General features: G+C 40.4%; 1 protein-coding gene across 3 annotated transcripts; it reads right to left on the bottom strand.

Moving 5' to 3' along the window:
- Positions 1 to 6100: 6100 nt before the first annotated feature.
- Positions 6101 to 20053, bottom strand: LOC103457218 (major facilitator superfamily domain-containing protein 6-A). 3 transcript variants are annotated; one of them, XM_008397201.3, is made up of 8 exons: positions 19776 to 20053; positions 17439 to 18903; positions 14352 to 14449; positions 12932 to 13093; positions 12759 to 12857; positions 11693 to 11982; positions 10405 to 10447; positions 7768 to 7903 (listed from the first exon to the last, which is right to left on the bottom strand). In XM_008397201.3, exons 2-8 carry the CDS (start codon positions 18899 to 18901, stop codon positions 7896 to 7898), a joined length of 2163 nt encoding a protein of 720 aa, XP_008395423.2. In that variant the 5' UTR covers positions 18902 to 18903; positions 19776 to 20053; the 3' UTR covers positions 7768 to 7895. The 3 variants fall into 3 exon arrangements, with proteins under 3 accessions (XP_008395413.2, XP_008395423.2, XP_008395408.2); XM_008397191.3 differs by lacking the exon at positions 10405 to 10447 and having other exon boundaries at positions 6101 to 7903; XM_008397186.3 differs by lacking the exons at positions 7768 to 7903; positions 10405 to 10447 and having other exon boundaries at positions 11479 to 11982.
- Positions 20054 to 20248: the final 195 nt, after the last annotated feature.

Here is a 20248-nt window from a genome sequence, read left to right as displayed (position 1 = left end):
CAGCTGCAGGGGAGGCGTGGGAGTGACGCCGTCTCAACAGTCAACCAGCCTGGAAACTTTAAGGGTGGAAACTTTTACTTACTGCCAAGAACCACGAAAAGTTTAATTAACTGTAATAATAAACTGAGGCTCCAGTTTGTTTCAGCCATTCCAGCAGGAACTGATAATGAGACTCACATCTTCCAGCAAGTGGTGTTTTAAAAAAAAAAAAATGTAAAGCTGTAACTAATTATTATTTTAGTAAGCGATTAATTGGATAAAAAACACTGTGATTTAACCACTTAAGTCTTTCTACAATATTAGAAATAAAAGAAAAGATGCAAATAAACAATTTAATTTGTTTATAAATGAGAAAATAAATATTTTATTGCTTAAAACGCAGCAACAACAATCCTTTAGTGAACACTTGATCATTTGTCGCAAAGGATGAATCTGCAGCTAAAAAATACTGAAATCAACAGATGAAAAGTTCAGAGTTTTGTACAGCTTTTGTTCTAAAATGCTGTTTTTTAGTGTGCATACTCCAGTTAACGATCAGTGAGTAACTAAGTTTGTTGACGATTATCTTACTAATCCAATTAATAATTTCAACCCTGATATAAAGTATAAAATTAATTTATTTACATGTAAGCTATTCATGCTGAACTTAAATCATTTATCTGTTATAGCTAAAAGCTGCTGCCTGGTTCACACGGCAACATTTTAAAATTAACTGATTTTCAACTGATCAGCATCGATATCGATGATACTGGTCCTATATTTACTTGGTATCAGATCGATACCAAAATGTGCAGCATACCGCTTCTTTACTCCAGAAAGATTTTACTCTAAATATTTAAATGTCAGGTGAAATCTCGCCAAATTTCTCGAGATCAAACGTAAGTTCAAAATAAACAAATATGGCCGACAAGAAAGAAGCAACAGCGATAGTTTTTGGCTAAACGTCACACACACTGAGATATAATCCAACATGCTGAATATCCGGTTTTAGATCAGATCAGCAGAGTGAACCAGATCACCCTGAACACGCCACAGGAATTTCACCTGAGGTTATCTTTAGAGCAACACAATAATCAGAGAGTCTGATTGTCGGAAGGAAAGAATCGGGTCAAAAATCAGCATAAAAATCTTGATTCAGCCTTATCAGTAATATCTGAGGCAGAACTATTTGGATATTTTCCATAACTGCACATCGCTCTGAAGCATGGCAACTTGCTCTGCCTCAGGAAGTCTCTACAGAGGATCATCATCACTCTCGTCCCTGACTGAAGGAGCTCTTCAGCAGTCACTAACAGACTCCAGGTCAGCTCTGACTGCAGGTCAATAACTCTGATCAGTTTCTCACTTCATTTATGATTATTCCGACTAAACTAATAATGAGATCACCGGATAGATACAGGAAGTGTGTCCTAGTTTCTTGTGTTTTTCCTAAATCTGACAGTTCTTGTTTTGGGATTTCTGTTACTTCCTGGAGAATTTTCACTTGTTGGTTGTGATTGGTTGTTTTCCATGCAAGTAATACACTGACTGGATGAAAACAATTAACCAGTCGACCATGAAAAAGTGATGCCTGGTGTGAATCCTGCTCATCTGACACATGAACACCCAGCGGTGAGCTTCTTAAAGACTTCAGATTTCACAGAAACTAATAGAGTTTCATCTACAGAAAGAATAAAAACTCACTTCCATGGAAACGTGCTAACTGTCCTCTGCCTGGCAGCAGCTTCTGCTCCAGATGTTGAATCATCTGGAAGACATGAGAGGTTTTCATGTTAATTAGCCCCGTTAGTGAAACTTCACTCATCCTAATCTGTCGTTAACCTTTCTGTAGAGCTGCTCTACAGCGAGGCAGCGCTTTATTGATTTGTTGTGATTAAAAATTCATGTCCCCGATAAGCCCTGTGTCTGCCCTCTAATCCGAAACAACAAGCTTCACAAACTGAAACACATTTCAGTTGTTTTCAGTTACAGACGAACGTCAAAAATCCTGAAGAAACAGCAGCTATTGTGACCAGTGGATGAAAATGTTAATTTGCTCCCCTTGATAATGATGCATGTCATAGCCAAATGTGATTAAACAAACAGAATGGGGTGCTTGTAATGTGCTTAAGACGTTGTTTTTTTAAATACATGCCAAATGCTGCACAGTGGGACGCAGCAGAACAAGCAGAGGGAAACCTGGAAGACGAAAACCGGAGCGGGACCGGGAGCAACTCCCTGAGGAACTCCGGATTAAAGATCCTGATTCACATTAAAAGGGGATTATTTAAGGAGCATCGTGTGATTTTTATTTTTTTAAAAAGAGCCAAAAATAAGGGGAAATAATTTTAAAGCAGCACAGCTGCTTTAATAGATTCTAGAATGACAGAAAGTGTTGGTGAAAATGTGCCAGAGGATTTCCAGGTAGCGCCACGGCGTCCTCTACGTCCTCCATGAACAGTTAAGGTCGTGCGAACCGAGCCAGCGGGGTGATGGCAGAGCGACCATGACAGCTGTCTGCTCTCATACATGTTAGCTTTCTGCAGAAACTGCAGCCTGATGCACAAACACATGCATCACTGTAGAGGCAAAACATTTATTTAAACACGAAAAACAACTTAAATAAAAAACTATAAACTCGCCAACCTGGAGCTGATTTGTTTTTTTAAACTGGTGATAATTGAATCTTCTGTGAATAGTTGCTGAAACAGAACAGGGATTGTGTTGTTCTGATTAAAAGCTGTGATATAAACAGTGCAGAACGGCGGCACCACTTGGGAAATTCATGGAAACTAAAAGGAGAGTGTCTGTTCTAAAAAAAGGCTCCAATTTCTCCATCCAAGACGAGAACAAGAGGCGTGCAGCCATGTGATGTTCAGTCTGCAGCTTCCTGCCAATAACATGACTCGCTGTGGTCTTCAGTCTGACTCAAGCATGACTCTGCTGGGGGGTCCGGGCTGAGGGAGGGGCCCCGCTCGGCTGTCTGCTCTCCTGCCCTGCTTGGTTTAGTCATTTATCTCAGTGGTCTGCAGGTTTCTGTTACCAGCAAACGCCTCACGCAGCACAGTGAAGCCCCCTGGGAGTCAAAACAAGACGTGACGGTGGTCTGCGGCTTCAGCAGCGTCACGAACAATGTGAATGCTTTCTTTTCTGACCTGCAGTAAGTCAGTAGATTTAATGATCTGATGGGTTTATGTAGTGATACTCATGCTGGGGTCAGTAAAGTCTCCCTCTGCATTCCAGGCAAACCGTATGACAGAGTTTCAGCTCTGCAGGAGGATTTCTGGGGATTGGATCCTGACTGACTGTTAAATCAGGGTCACCTATGAACCTGTGTTGGTTCATATATTATTATATAACCTTCTGCCCCCTGAATATGTAGATGTGTGAATCATTAAAAAGTCTTAAATTCATTACAGCAATGTCAGTTGGCCTTAAATACGTTAATCAGAAGTCTTAAATTTTGTACATATTGTATATTCTTTGCATTTTTTCCCTTCATCAAACTTTTAGGCAAAAGTTTGAGTCACACTTTATGTGACTCTGAAGATTCAGGTCAGAGTTCAACCTGATCTCTAGTTTCCATCTGTAATAACTGAAGCTGTGCGCTGACTCTAAATCGTTCCTTTTTAGGTCCATAAATAATAATTTCAGTTTTGTTTGTTTTGATTCCAAAAACAAGTGCTCAAAACAAAAGAACAGCTAAAAAAGACAAAATAGTCTAGTCAAAGTCTTCGGAAACTGAAAATAAATGTCTGCAAACTAAAAAGAACTGAACGAAACAGATTCAACCAAGGGATCTTGGTACTAAAAGGTAGTTCTGCTAAATGTTACAGTTTCTGTACAGTCACGGTTAGATCCACATACATTAAGACGATAAAGAGCAGATCTATTTTATGACGTTCTAACAGACTTAACAAGGGCTGTACTTTCTTTTTACCAAGACTGTGAAGCAAGACATAAAGCGACGATCATCAGTTATTTGTCTCAAGCCTCTGAAAACCTTAAATTTACAGCAAACTTTGACCAAAATTATGGGTTACAAGAATATTTTGCTTTCAAGAGCCAAACAGAAGGCAGCAGTGGCAGCAGGATGGAGAAATTAAAGCCTAATATTCAGGAAAACATTAAGAGTTTTCAGGTTTGAAGTGTTTGGGTGACAACAGGGAGTCCTTGAAGTCCTCCAGTAAGATCTGGTAAAACTTTAAAACTCATGTTTGATCGACAAACAGAAAACCTTGATGCCACAAAAAGCTTTTTGTGATAGAAAAGAAATTCTTTATTGCGTCTAAAGGGGGTCTTGGGGGACAGCAGGAGCTGCCGCCACCGCTGCTCAACACCCCCACCCTCCATGATGGAGTACCACTATAAATAGCCTCAGGTTGTATCTGGGCAGGAATAATCTCCCTTCGCTTTAATAAGAGAGGAGCAGGTAGATGGAAATGGATTCTCCTTTCACACATCTGGACAAAAAAGGTGAAAACAGCAGGTTGGTTGAGATGAAGCATCAGTCGCTAACAAACTGGAAGCATGTTGAGGTAACTCCCTCACATGTCAGAGATCTTCCGGGTCGCCTGAATTAAAACGTGTGGCATTGTCATGAGGAAGACCTCCGATTGAAACCCAACACCATTGCTGTGTTCATTACCGCGGAGCAGAGCAGCAGCAGCGGGCTGAAGGCTTCCCTCCACGGATATCAGACAGCCTGAGCGTGCCAAGAAGGTTTGATTTTTGTATTTTTTTTATGACAGCACATAGTCTAGTTTTTGAGGAAGCCTATTACTGTCCTCCCACACACACCCATCAGCAGCAGGCACACCAAGACCTCAATAACCCTCCACACACACACACAGGGAGGCTGACTGGGTCCATTTAGGCCTGCAGTGACGCCTCCAGAACGCTACTGCCATCAAGTGGCGGCACACCGAAACTACATCCGCCAAATGTGTGGAAGCATTTGGCGGATTTATAAGACGGATTTATAAGACAAACTTGTCTTTTATAAGTTTGTCTTTGAAAAGGCCAATCGTTTGACAGCTTTGGCCTTTTAAGGAAGTATACATTTGGTCCTTCTTTAGTAATTACAGTGAACCATATTTGCCATCCGCCATCAATGTTTGGATCGTTTTACCAGGCATAGATCCAAATGTCTGCTGCTTTCTAGGAACTCCAGCTGTTGGTAGTTTCAGGTAGTTTTCCCTTGAGTACGGACATCAGCGTGACTTTGTTTACAGTAAAGCATACTGTCTTGGCAGTGTGTCAGAGGTGAGACCCCTTCTGTCACAGGTCTTTATTTTCTGAAATTACGACACCCTGCAAAGAACAGAGTTGCTCACAAGATTTAATACAAAAAGGACAAAGCCACCCCTCTTTCAGTCAGACACGGAAAACATTTGCCAACCGCCAATAAACATCAAATAAGTTTATTTTATTTCAAATATCTTTAAATCTGTATCTGCTAATCTGATTATGACAGATTTAAGATTTAATTACCTTTCTCACCTCTGATTGGAGCCTGATGGGTTCTGGAGAAGGAATCAGTTTCTGAAGCAGCTGGTGTTAATTAGCTTTGACTAGTGGCTAATTTCAGCCTTTTCTGAAACTTATTTGAGGAATAATTTAGTTTTACTTGTGCGGATAAAATTAGGAAATCAGCAAGAAACATGTTTTCTGACAACTTGGATGTGTTTGATACTTATTTTCCCTGCCACAGAAACCACGCAGAATTTTTTTTTTTCATTTTTCTGGTTGAATCTGTGAACGTTCCCCAAAAACTAAAATGAAAAAACAGGAAAAGGCATTTGTGTTTTAGTTACACTTGAATTTCTAACTACTGGCCTGCTTATTGCCTGATATCTGGAAATTTTCCCTGAAATCTTCTGCAATTTTTATCCGAAAAGGAAAATTTAAAAAGTTTTCAGCAGCAGATTATTTTGGACTGCAGAAAGCTTGTTGTGTACCAACTATTTCGTCGGAGTGCATGTATTGGACCCTTGCGGATGCAAAAAGTTTATTTTTGATGAGGATTTGAAAAAATATGTCTCTGAAAAAGCTACACATCATGCATGGATTAAAAACAATTCCGCAAACAAGAGTAACAGAAAAAAAACTGAGTCAAAACCAGAGTTTTAAAACATTTTTTATTCCTCTGTACACCAAGAAAGTAAACAGTCTTCATCTTAAGGCTTTCCTCCACATAAACGCTGAATACTGGGAATCATTTGGCATGAAAATCAAACAGGAAGCTGCGTTTGTCTGCAGGATGAGAATATTGGAAGGCGTCTGCGTTAAAGACGCAGGTCTCAGTGGGAGTGAAACAGTAAAGGTCTCTGCTTCTCCTGACTTACAGTAAGAAGCTTAAATAAAAAAGAGGCACTTCTTCTTCACATCTCCTCCGGTGTGCTTTTATATACAAACATGCAGAAAATAAACATCAGTCTTTGTCTACAAAGGCAAAAAAAAAAGTGTTAAAAGAAGTGATGAACTCTGAAAAACTCTGATTAGCTGATTTTTTTGCAGGTCTAGATGCATAAAAATCTGATTTTAGAGGCATTTCTGCTCATATTTAATAAAAGTTTTTAATGTTTTGCCGCATAATTTGACTTATTTTTCACTAAACTGTTATTAATTTGTCCTATAAAAACTAAGCTCAGGCACCTTTCCTCCAAAAAACAAAATTAATTAACCTCTTTTGTTTTCCATCCACAGTTTACTTCATTTATAATGAGGAAATATGCCAGAAAATACCTGTAAGGATCACAGTGAGGATGGATTCAGCACAGCTTCGGTCCAAACAATATGTTTAAACATTTTTCAATTTGATCTGAATTAATTAATGAGGTTAAAAGCAGCCAGCAGTCTTCCTCCTCCTTTAGGGCAATTTAAATCAGGAATGAACTGATAAAATCTGAGTCTGCAGCAGGTAAAATAGTGACGACTCATAGCTACTCACAGAACCCCAGGTTAGAAAAAGCACAAAGTGTTTTTCATTTTAACTCAGTAAAGTGTAACATCACCACAGGCTGAAACATCCTGGTCAGATTTATGTTCCTGTCGGTTCATTTATACGAAATGATGCAAATTAACAGATTAACGATAATCTATAACCATAAATTATCAATCTGCTGACATGTTAGGAACATGAAGTTGTTCTGCACACTGATAAACGTGACTACTGCAGATAAGATGGTGACTACTGGCAAGCATCAACTATTTTTGATCTCGTTTTTCTTCTATCAAGACATCAAACCTTAAAACAACTGTAACTTTTTAACATTTCTGCTAATTTTTAAAGATTATTTTCAGGCCTGCAGCCAAACTGAATTAAATTAATGTTTCATCAGTGGTTAAAGGTCAGTTCTCACATTATTTATTATCAAAAAAGAACAAAGCCATATAAAGTATTAAGTTAGAATCCATGATGAAGAACAGATTTATAGAACCAGTAGGTTGAAACCAGTTTGGTGTTTTAAGCAGCCAGTTTGCAGAAAAACAAAACCGTTAATTCTCTTTTCATCACTTCTTTTAAACGTTGAATACGACCCAGATGAATTTACTGAAACATCTTCTAGGGAGAAGCACATTTTCTTCACAGTCCAGCGGCAGTAAATACAGTGCACAGGGAGGAGAAAGTGCGTTGGATTTATTCGCCTGCAGGAGTTTAAACCACAACAAGCACCTCCGCTTCAAGTTACTGCTGGAAAAACTGAACGAAAAGAGAAAAACCTCCAATAACTTACATTTCCAGGCATTTCCTGGAGCGAGAGATTTTACATAAATATATAAATACAGTGTTTAAAGTCTGGTGATGAGGTTTAACACTTCATTCAGGAGGATCCAGGCGGGTGGAGTCCGGCTCCTGGCTCTGCTCTCCCTGGGACGTAGCCACCGCCTCGTACTCGGCCGCTGCCGGGCCGCTAGGAGCCTGGCAACGAGAGGAAAACAGGATGACGGTGGCTGGAAGGTGGGCGCTTCCTGCAGGGGGCGCCAGAGCAAAAACAAGAAAAAAAAACCCAAACAAACCAGCAGCTACTTAAACCCGTCTACCTGGAAGAACACGGCACAATCCAACTCAGACCGGGTAAATAATCCAGCACCAAACCGTCACTCAATCTGCCCCAACAGGCCTTCATCACATGATGATGATGAGGATCTGAGGGGCGTTTCAGCTCCGTTCATTACAATCAGGTTGTCTGATTCATTCCAGCCATTCAGACCCAAACATGCTGCAGATTCACCAATTATTGGATTATTATTACCTACCAATAATACCGAGTGATGATAGATGATCCCAAAAATTATTACGATAAATGATATCGTAATATAGTAATACAAGTTTGCCCTCTCAAAAACCAATAAACTTACCACTATTATTTGTCCATCTAATTTCCAATCTTGTAATTATTAGCCTTTTTATTCATTTCGCAAATTTATTAATTTATAATTTAATTTTTTTTCCACTTAGAATTTTTTTTATTTTCCATCACTTTTTTCATTGCGCTTATTTCTATTTTTTTGTTATTCTATATTAATTTAGTAACCTTATAGAACATTTTAAGACAAAAAAAGCTGTTATTGGGACGGTTTTGGGTTTTTACCTTCTTTGTTTCTTTAACTAAAACACAGTCAGTCATGTTCAGGTTTGGACAAACCTGGAGAAAATGAGCCAAGAAATCAAATAAAATGTGATTTTTCTTCCCTTTTTTAACCGTGTGTTTACAACTTTCACTGTTCGGTAGAAAAACATCTAAACTTCAGAAAAAAAAGCAAAAACAAATCTGAAGTGTGGGGCTGCACAGTGGCGCAGTTGGTGTTGCCTTGCAAGAAGGTTTTGGGTTCGATTCCCAGCCCCGGTCTTTCTGCATAGAGTTTGCATGTTCTCCCTGGTGGGTTCTCTCTGGGTACTCCAGCTTCCTCCCACAGTTCAAAAACATGACTGTCAGGCTAATTGGCCTCTCCAAATTACCCCTAGGTGTGAGTGTGTGTGTGTGTGTGTGTGTGTGTGTGCATGGTTGTGTGTCCTGTGTGTCTCTGTGTTGCCCTGCAACAGACTGGCGACCTGTCCAGGGTGAACCCGCCTCTCGCCTGGAACGTTAGCTGGAGATAGACACCAGAACCTCCGACCCCAGTAGGGACAAGGGTGTTAGAAAACGGATGGATGTGTATCATAACTTTACTGTTATGACTTCAATAAGGCTGCTTGGTTCAAACCACTAGAGGGGGGTATAACCACAGAGAAGCACGGTGGTGGCAGCATCATGGAACTGGAATTTCTGCCTTGAAGGAGGATGTGTCACCTCTAGAGAATCAGAACCAGTTTTCTGTTCAAAACAACAAATTTAACTTTGGTTCGTCTTTGTTCTCAACATACTTATAAAATAAATATTAAAGGTTGGAACAATTATTTTAATTAATTATTCTGACAATCGATTATTCTGGTGATTAATTGAATAATAGATGTTCACATTCTGCATATTTTTCATTTGAAGCCTTTTTTATATTCTAATTACATTAAAAGATGCAAATAATTCAATTTCTCAGATGTAGCACTATAACACTTGAAGATTTCTGTGTTGAACAGATTTATTGATGAAAATGTTTTTCATATTAAATGCTATATGTTTATTATTTTTGTCCAGTTGGGCTTAATTGCAGCTTTGAGTACAGTAACTAGGATTTTTTTAAATCTCCAGTTAACGATTAATCGATTATTAAATTAGTAGATTGTTTCAGTAATCAATTAATTGTGATTAATCGTTTCAGCTCTAGTCTGGTTCATGTTTTTTCTTTAAGACGGTTCCTGTTTTGTAAAATATGTTTAGTTTAAATAGCTTGTTTCTTCTGAACCAGTTTAAATCCTCCTCTTGTTCGCTGGCGGAGGCGACTTAAAGCAACAAAAAGCTCCTCGGTGATCAGTTCCTGTTTGCAATTTAGTGTTTTTATGTTTTCTCATGAGCCGCACTCCCTTCAGTTATTTTCTGCTATTACATAATTAGTTCTGTTTTATTTTTTAAGAGCTCATTGTTGTCCTTTTAACTTTCGTCTCCGTATCCTCGTCATGACCTCACCCAGCGCTCCAGGTCTTGTTTGCCTGGTTTTGCTCCGTTTCACGTGAACTTAGTGCTGACTCAGCGTTTTTGATATTCAGAAGATGCTTCACATACAGAACGACAAGCGACAGACCGACTGCCTGCCTGAGCAGACAGAATGTTTCTAGAACCAGCTAGCAAGAAAAATATCTAAAAGCAACACGCTAACCAATTCTGACGTCAGCAGGCAATAAAGCTTGAAGGTGTACCCCAGACATGACATCATCGATCAGACGTGTTAGACGTTTGCATGCAGGGACCCGCCCACACACACACACACACACACGTCAGCCCGCCACCACCCTGCACACGGTAGTTTTCCACCAACACGCCTCACCTTTCTGCAGTTTGAGCAGGCGGCCGATGAGAGGAGGAAGAGTCTGGTTAGTGAAAATTAAACCATGAAGCAGACAAACGTCAACATGGAAACAGTCACACAGTGGCTACGTTAGCTCTGCTGCTACAGAAGTTAACATAACACCACAAACTTCTGGGTTTTATCAGGTTCTCAGAGTCACATTCAGCTTCCTGAATCAAAACTTTCTGGTATTAGAAACAATTTAAGGTTTATTTCTACCAGATTTGCAAAACAGAAAACTAGCAGCTAATATACCCCGATATGTCCTTACTAGCTAGCTAACTGCAACGAAGCTGCTAATACATTCTCATATTAGTAGCTAGTAACTAGCAAGTTAGGTAGGCTATATTAGCAGCTAGTTTGCAGTAGCCTGAACAGCATTGAATCACAGAACACAATGAAGGTGTATGACTATTTTTACCTGACAGGAATGTCAGAGCAGAATTTTTTTTTTTCCATAGAATACACCCGATTTAAGACCTAATGTATTTAAGGCCAACTTAAATTTTTTTTTAAGGCCTTGATTTTAAATACATAAATTGAAGACTTTAAGGATGTGTGAACATCCCGTTTTGAAGTCGGTTTGTTTTATATTTGGGGAAGGAGCTGGTTAATGAGGGCAGAATACAAATGTACACCACACTTTTCATATTTCTGGTTGTAAATCATTTCCTGTTGGTCTGTTACTTATGAAATACCCTGAAGTTTGTGGTGGTAATGTGATTAAAAGGTGAAAACGTTTCTGTAGCAACAGATGCGTTAGTAGATAACAGAGATGAAGGTTTAGTGGAAAACAAAAAGTTAAAAACAGGATAATTCACAGAACAAGAAGGAAAGACTGAAATAAAACATTCAAGATGTCAGGAGTTTCATGAATAAATGTAGAAACTAAATAGAAGAAACTTTATGTTCCGTTTCTATTATGTTGAGAACTAAAAACAATCTTCAAATTTTAGCTAAAGTCTGATTTACAAACTTTAGCTCTTTATGTTCACTTAATCCTCAAATAAATGAAATTAGCATCAGTGAATGAAACAAACATGCAGCTGGAGGTAACAGAAGGTTTTAGGTCTTTAATTAAAAGACTTTATTGTTCATCATTTGGACAGACATACAGACATCACCCTAACTACCACTGCATGTAGTTTATTAAATATTATTGCTCTATATGAAGTTTAACTGGCGTCTTTCTCTTGTCTGGCTTCAGTTTTATAGTGAATACACTCTGGTGTCTGGCTGATGTGCTGAACACTGTGTTGGTGTTCACCTGCAGTGGCTGATTTTCTGCAGGGGGGGCACTCTTCTTCATGTTCATCATCTCTCTGATCTGGACCAGTGCGAAGGCGATAGTGACCCAGGGGGCGCCGGAGAGCACCCAGGCTGGTCTGGTCACGTCCTCCTGATCCTCCTGGTGTTTGGTTTTCCTGACGGGCGCCGTGGCGACCGGCCGAGGTGCCACCGGGCTGCCGGGGGCACTCTGGCTCTGGACCAGGTCGATGGTGGCGATGGGGACCGGGCTGGAGGGAACCGGGATGTTCTCTGCCAGAATCCTGTCCTCTGAAAAAGAAAAAAAAAAAAAAAAAGCAGCATGTTTACAGTTATGTTGTGAAAATATTAACAGAAAAACATCTTAAAATCGCTTCTGATTCACTTAAAATCAGTTTTATGCAAACACGGTTTGTAGAAAGCACTTTTTTTTTTTTTTTTTTTTACAAAAGGATGCTTTGTCCTTTAACCTTTCCAAACATGTTTGCTGTACTTTCATTTTGCCTGCATCATGTTTGTTATATTTTACAGTTTCTACATTTTTTTACAGTAAAATTCAAACATGTTTCAAGCATTTTCAAGGTAAGTTTTCAAACTTTTCCAGCACCACACTATAAAAACAAAAAATAAACCCAATAAAGAGTTTTCACCATAATATGACCTAATTTATTACGATTCTTAATATTTTGTGGTAATATTATATTATTCTGTATATTCTGTTGAGAAATAAAAAAAAATATTTTCTCTTTCCATATTTTCTGTCATTTATCAAATACAAATAATTTTGGTGATTTTAACTGACCAAAAATAAGAAAAGTTTCATCTGATTTAACTTCAGACAATAATAAAAATGTGTCATTTTATTATATTAAGTATCTATAAATGTTTTCCAAATGTAGGTTATCAATCAGACATTAGATTTCACTTTCACAGAAGAGCCAATCTGTGCAGTTTGAATTTCTACTTGAAATTGAAGCGTTTTCAAGGATTTTAACCACCTGTACAGACCCTGACTTTACAGCAATAAACTGTGTTTTTTTGTCTAAACATGTCATTTCTTCTCTCACCTTTTTCTTCGATCTCTCCAGTCAGACACTGGATGAAGGAGAAGACAAGGAGGATGACCAGGGAGGCCATGCCGATTCCTCTGAACGTGGCAGCGGCGCCTGCAGGAAGCAAATCAACAGTTAAATCCATCACATCTATGATCGGTCACTTCCACGCGGTCAGAGTCTCTTACCAAAGTAGCTGACAAACACGCCGCCCACCATGGCGCCGCAGCCCCGGCCCAGGCCCAGATGGAGGCCCTGCAGGATCCCCTGAGCCGACGTCCTGAGCGCCGGGGGGACGGCGGCGCTCAGGAAGGAGATGCAGGCGGCCCAGACCGAGGCGTGGGTCACTCCTGGAAAAACAGCAGATGGACGGGACGGTCACTAAACGGGCTCAAGGACCAGTACTGATCACACCAGAACTTTTTAGCATCTTTCTTAATTACAATTGCGAAAAACTATTTTATGTTTTCATAGTGGTCAGATAAGCTATATCTATAAATTACTGCAGATTTAAAACATTAAATGGTTTTGCAGGATTAAAACAACAACAAACAAAAGTCTAAATTTTTCTAGTTGATTACTGATTATATATGAATAGTTTGTTAAACAAAGCCTGAATTTTCAATAATCATCACTTTATGTTCATGGTGCTTTTCCTAAGAAATTAAATCAAATTAAAAGTAAAAACCTGGATGGAAACTTTGTGTTGCACTTTCCATTTTAAGATTTCAAATTGTCTCCTATTGTTTCCAAAGGCAATGAAAATTGCACCCGACATCGTTTTTAAATCTGCATCTACTGCCTGAACTGACAATCTAAATTTAGGATATTCGTGAATTGTGATGAAGGGCCATACAAAATAGTCTCAAGGGCCACAAATGAACGTTGAACACCCCTGGGTTAAACTTTTCAGTTACTCGTGAGCGTCACTTCCTGTTTACAGTTAGAACGGGCTGCTTCATGTCACCACAAAGAGACGGCGACCCTTTAAGAGCAGGTTGCTCACATGAACGCCACTCGGTCGCTTCCTGTGGCGTCCCGCAGGGAACAGCTTTCAGCTCCCTTCAATACGTCTATCAACTTCAAACTTTAAAGCTGACCTACTCTGCTTCCTTAAACAGGTTAGGACAGAAAATATGTTCATTACATTTTTTTTAGCACAAAATCATTCTTAGAAAATCAGATTTTAGCTGTTGTAGGGTTCTGTCTCTTTAAACCTAAATGAGCTGCTGCTGGCCACGTCCCCAACTCTACGTTTACACTCTCACATGAAAATGGCTGCAAGTAGATGCACAATTATAGAACTGTTCGTCTTTGAAAAGCATCAGTAAAGCCTTCTGCACAACCAATAAGAATGCAAACAGTGGTTTCTGGATGGTAAGTCAACAAAACCCAAATAAAAGTATAAAAACATTCAAAAAGTGAATTTTGCAGCAGGTCCAATTTTAACTGGCCTCTTGTGTAAACTAATGTTGCCTCAGCGTCTGCTCTCATGAGGCGTGTCTGCTTTCTGCTTCCTGACAAGATCCTGCTTCACTGCTGTTGATCAAGTCACCGCCCGATCAACGTCCTGTTGGGTAAACACAGGCTGATCCCGCCCCGACTCACCCTGCAGGACCTCCATGGGCAGGACGATCCAGGCGTTTTCCAGGTAGGAGATGTACAGGTAGCGCGCCGTGTTGCAGGCCAGGCCGATGTACAGAACCCTGAGGGAGGGAGACAGACAGACAGACAGACAGTGACTCACAGACCCGCTCACTGGTTCACACCCATCACATCCTGCAGCTCATGATGGGATTATTTCACGGTTTGTTCATGGAAGTTTTATTGCAAACACACACACACAGATGACAGACGTCTTCATAAGCAGCAGCACATGACGCTTTCTATTTCAATCAAGACCTTCATGAACAAACCACAGTTCTATCAAACACACGGCTGTAAAACCAGGTAACATGGGACAGACGGCAAACAAGCGGATCTGATTCAGAGTCAACAGCTGACAGACACTCTGGATAAGATCCCAGTGTTTGTTTTATCGCAACAATAAACTCTGATCTGAGCCCCACCGAGGTCAAGATGAGCTTTTCACTGACAGGAAAGTAAAAACATCAACAATTACAACTACATTCTCAAGCCGATTACACTACAAAAACAAAACTTCCGATTGAGCTGTGAAAGTAAAAAAAAAGTCTAGCTAAGTGAAAATTTTTTGTAATTTTTCTGCAATTTATTCATAATCAGAAATTAAAAATGACTCAAACAGTTCATCTGAACACTGCAAAACATTACCAAGTGTGTCTGGTCTAGATTCTGCGGCAATACAACTTGTTTCAGCAAAAACATGATTTTTGTAAATTACTCCTTAATAATAATTTTAAAAAGCACCATTTCCTCTAGCAGATTATTTCACTATAACACTGAAATATAAATAATCTGTCAGTTGAACTAGTAATTTTTTAAATATGTATTAGGGAATTGCTGACTTAAAACAAGCTCCTATATCTTGCAGAAAAGTTACTTGTCAGCTAGTTTTAATTTTTCAGCTGTACTAAGATATTTGCACTAGAAACAAGACCAAAAAAATGAGGTAAAATTTGGTGTTTTTACAGAGAAATGCTAATTCCTCTTAGGAGCAGCTGTGTGTTGAATGGATGAGCCTGGTTCTGATTCATGTTTCATGTTTCACCCCACTGTCACCACATGCTGACTGCTTCTATAGAAATGTTTTATTAATATTTCACTTTGAACTGAAGCTGTGAAGTGAGGAGGAGTAGAAACGTGTTTCCTGCTCCTGACGTGACCTTTTCAGTCCGGCTCCATCGTTTCTGCTCATGGAGGCCGGAGGAGGTGCAGGGAGGAAACTGAGGTGAAGTTTCTGTTTCTAACTGCGTCCGGAAACTCTGCTAACAGCAGCTTTGCTTCATCTAACCGGCTCTGACTGAACCTCGTGTTGGTTTCAGATTCCCACTCAGAGGAGCTGTTGAATCAGAGACACGCTTTTGAAGTACAATCTCAGAAATCGTGTTTGGACAAACTTTGTTGTCGTGGTAACGTCTCAGGCAGTACTGAAGCTGCAGCCGGTTCCACAGGTGAACTTTCACAAATACAATCCAACAACTGCTGCCGACAAACTGAACACTAGGAATGAAATGATTTATCAGATTAATTGTGATTAATCGACTGCTAAAACAATCGTCAACTAATTTTGTAATCGATAAATTGTTACTGGATTATTAGATGAGATACTCAGAGCATTAATAAAGCCAACACATATATATTTACATTTAAGATAAAAAAAAAAAAAAACACGTAGTGTCATAAGTTTAATTTCTGTAAAAAAAACAAAAAACAATGTTTTTCCTATTCAATTATTAATCAATTATTGCAAAAAATAATCTACAAATGATCAAGCTAACACTAAAGGAAAGCCATGTCATTGCATTTTAGGCAATTAAATGTTTATTTTCCCCCCAAAAAAAGGATTTGCCTTTTTTATACTGTATAAAAGACGATTTCACTGGTAAAATCTGTAGAAAGTGTAAATTTGTTATCCTATTAATTGATTTATCATCAGAATAATTGATTACTAAAATAAACAAACAATAAAATCATAACTAAATGAGAGAAATGTGACATTAATTACACAGAAATGTGCAGCTTGAAAACAAACATGGAACAAGTCATGTGCTGCTGCCGCTTCCTTCAGTTATTGATTAACCTGAGTCTCTTCAGCGTCGCTCAGCAGAGCTTCTGGGTTTTATTAGGTTACTTCCTCATCATTTCAACATCTTATTATAAACTCGGTCCAGAGAGCAGAGCAGAACCACGGCCCGGTTCTGAGAGCTGCAGTCTGAAATCCAACCCGTCGCTCTCAGATGTCTCTGCTGGACGGAAAGCCGGAGCATCAATGGCAGCTTTGTCTCTGCGCCCGGCTACAGAACAAAACCGCGTTCTGGTGCTGCTGGAGCCGCCGCCGCCAACGGCTCACTGACTAAGGGGAATCTCTCCACATCAGGACTGAATATCAGGCAGACGTGTTCATTACCACCAACCAGAACAAAACATGCTTTTCCAGAAGCAGCAGGTAAACTAATCTGAAGAAAAATCTAAAAATCATCCAGTGTTTGGAGAACAGGTCTGTGAAATTCAACCAGCCAAGAGGCATCGTTTCCCTCCAGATCATCCAGCATAAATTACCTTTTTCTTCCCAAAGAAAATAACAAAACTCACTTTAAATAAAAGTAAATATTTTGCTTTGCTGTCTTCACACACTCAAATGTACGACTATCCAGATGAGTGGTGATAAATATGAACCTGGAGAAGTTAAAACTGTCACTTTAGGGTAGAACAGATTTACAAAGGTTGTTTTCATCTTAAATACAAAATTTACATATTTTTGTACAGTTTTATCTTAATTACTGCTCTGTGTTTGTTGTTCTTTCAGCATTTGGTCTTTTGTTGAGTCTGTATGCTCCTGTTAACGATTAATCGGATACCACATTTTTGACTACTATTTCATTAATCATTTCAGGAAATCATCATTGTTGGGATTTTTGGTCATTAACAGAGGGATGTGATTCCAGATGGCGTAGATTTGTCGACTAAAGTGTTGGATTTTCAGACTCTGTTGCATAAAAAACGTCAATCTGACACAGATTGAGTTAAAACTGTGTAAAGTTGAGCGTTTCTTACCTGACATGACCAACAAGCTCAATGAACTTGTGGCTGGTGAAGTAAGCTCCGAGTTCGGAGATGTGGCTGAGGATGGAGCAGACCCCAAACAGCGTGGTGGTCCCATTCAGGTCCTCCAGGTGCCAGTACAGGAAGCTGAAGACAAAGCCGTAGCCGAAGCCCATGAACCAGGCGACAAAGAGGACGGAGCTGTAGCGCACTGTGCACAGCAGCCTCAGCAGGTCGCCATAGTGGAACTCCTGGGTGGCCTCGGACACCGCTGGAATCGGGTCTGACGAGCCGGAGTCTGGTGAGGCCTGGCCACTCGCCGAGTCCTCCACCACCTCCGGCAGCTCCTGCCGGTACTCCTCGCCCTTCTCAAAGTAGAACTGAGTTGCCACGACAAAGGCCACGCCCATCAGCACGCCGAAGACGATAAAGGCGAGGCGGTAGTTGTGTAGGCGGTACTCCGGCAGGATGCAGCCGATGCCGTCGATCAGGACGGTGATGTGCGTGTGGTCGATCCAGATGCCCACCGCCAGCATGGCCAGGCCCCAGCCCAGGGACCCCCACATCCTCTGCAAGCCATACCGGTCGCGGGCCTTCCCCAGGTACTGCAGGGTGACGGTGTCCACGATGGTCACGGCGGGCGCGCTGAAGAACTCGCCCACGATGATGACAAGCAGGATCAGCAGGAAGATGTTCTCCACCTGGTCCTGGTTGTAGATGATCTGATAGTCCTTCTTGCTGGTTGTAGTCGGGGGAGCAGTGGTGGTCTGTAAGGTGGTGTTGGGTGCAACCTCAGTGGCGTTGATGGACGTCGAGTTGTTGATGCTTCGTTGTTGCCTGTAGGGAATACTGAAGGAACTGTGCAAGACTTCAGGAACCATGGGGTAGTCCATGATGCTCCGCCGGCTTCTGGTGTGGTTGGTGGAGTTGCTCGGGTTGGTGATATTCTCAGGAGGAACAGTGGTGGTCGGTGGGGGAACCGTCACCATAGAAACACACTTCATCTCCGCTGGTTGGACAAACCCAATGCCACAGTTAAAGACCAACCAACACATGACAGAGAACAGCAGCACCACCTTCCCTTTCTTAAAGCGGTCCGCCACTACACCCCAGAAGGGGGCGCTGCAGAACTCTATAAAGTACCGGATGCCAACAAGCAGGCCGCTTCGACTGGCCGACATGCCGAGCTGTTTGTAGTAGACTGCCAGCAGGGGGTGCAGCGAGCCATAGGCAGCGTAGAAGAAGAAGTAGAAGACTTTAGAAATGAGCAGGTGGCTGTTGATGCGGAGGCACATCCTCTCGCAGCAGTCCACTGGGTCGGGCTGAGGCGCCGGCAGTGGCTCGGACGGCGCCGGCGTGGACACGCCTTCCTGCTGCGCCATGGACAGGGTGTTAAACGGCTCTGCCAACACATACTTCCTCTTCTGATCCTCCTCATCGTCCGTCAGGATAGCAACCTTGTCGTCAGCTGGCATATCTGGAAGATAAGAAAATGAGGGAGAGAATGAGAAACGGCTGGACGTTTGGTATTTACAAACCAAATGATGAAGAGATAGAGATCCAGCAGAAACTCAACAAGAAAACTAAAAGCCTTCTGGAGATAATCTGCTGTCTCGCTGATAAATCATTCATCAACATCAATATGAGCTCAGACATAAAACAATATGATTATAAATATAACCGTCTCTTGAGAATCATCAGAATTTTAAATAGTGCTCACGTTCTTCATTTAGTCAAACATGAAGCCTGGCCACCGCCTCCAGGCAGAACAGGTGAAAATCTGCAAAACTTGTGGAGCAGATTCTTTAAATATTTCTCGTTGAAGATGGTCATAGTTTTACTAACAGATTTAATGCATCCTCTTAGGGCAATGATTTGATTCTGATGTAATTTGGATGTTAAAAAAAATCAAAATAAAAAGTTCTTCTGGTTCACAGATCAACTCAACAATAAAATAAACATGAAACTAACTCCGTGTCAGTTTTCTGATCTTTGATCTGAATTTGGACCTACAAAATTCAAATAGGTAGGATCCTTTGAAAGCCCTCGAACCAGATGTTCAGACCCATTGTGTTGTGCCGAGGATCGCCTGTCTGTCACTGATGGTCATATGCGGAAGTACCTGACATTTTATGCAAAACAACAATTATTTCCAACATGTTGCGATTCAAATCAATGAAAAAACTACGAATTTGCGGACAAATCCTCACAAAAGATCGGTTAGTAATACATAAGGCGGTTAAACAGGAAGTGACTCTTAATGTTAGTTTTTCTCCTCTTATAAGTCTAGTTTAAACATTTAAATTCGTACCCAATAACAAATTAAGGACAGTCTCATGATTTCCTTACCTGCTCAGGTCACCGCTCCCATTAAACTGTGACTGCGCAGTATTTTCCTGAATTTCTCTGTTTTCCCTGGGACATCGTTTTCACACAAAAGCCGCTAAAATTAACACTAAAAATTAGTGCAAACTGTTTAAATTCACGGTGATGTGTCCATGTTTGCGTTCCGTAGAGAAATTAAAGCGTTTTTCCGGTTCGGATCCCTTTTGTTGTGAGAACAACAGCGGCTCGTCAAACCGGAGAGTCCACCTGTCCCGAAACAGACGTCAGCTACAAAGCTAGCCACTAGCACTTAGAATTTCCGGTAAAATCCCTTCAAAATAAAACTGGCTATTATTTAAATTTGAAATGATCAACATTTAAAGCTGCATATTGCATAACTAATGCGTTCAAATAAGCTAAGACAATTATTATTAAATCTACTGCTGACAAATTAAGAATAAAAGTAATAACATTACACATCTCCGCTTTTAAATTAG

This window comes from Poecilia reticulata, chromosome 2 (genome assembly GCF_904066995.2).
Source record: "Poecilia reticulata chromosome 2, P_reticulata-male-v2, whole genome shotgun sequence".
Lineage (NCBI taxonomy): Eukaryota > Metazoa > Chordata > Actinopteri > Cyprinodontiformes > Poeciliidae > Poecilia > Poecilia reticulata.
This window is presented reverse-complemented; position numbering and strand designations above follow the sequence as displayed.

Bases quoted from the DNA above. Each gene is read 5' to 3' on its own strand.
- LOC103457218 (XM_008397186.3), bottom strand. From the start codon at position 18,901: ATGCCAGCTGACGACAAGGTTGCTATCCTGACGGACGATGAGGAGGAT. The intron at 12,858-12,931 runs GTAAGAGACTCT...TGCTTCCTGCAG, and splicing joins CGTGTTTGTCAGCTACTTTG to GCGCCGCTGCCACGTTCAGA. The intron at 11,983-12,758 runs GTGAGAGAAGAA...TTTCTTTTTCAG, and splicing joins TGGAGAGATCGAAGAAAAAG to AGGACAGGATTCTGGCAGAG.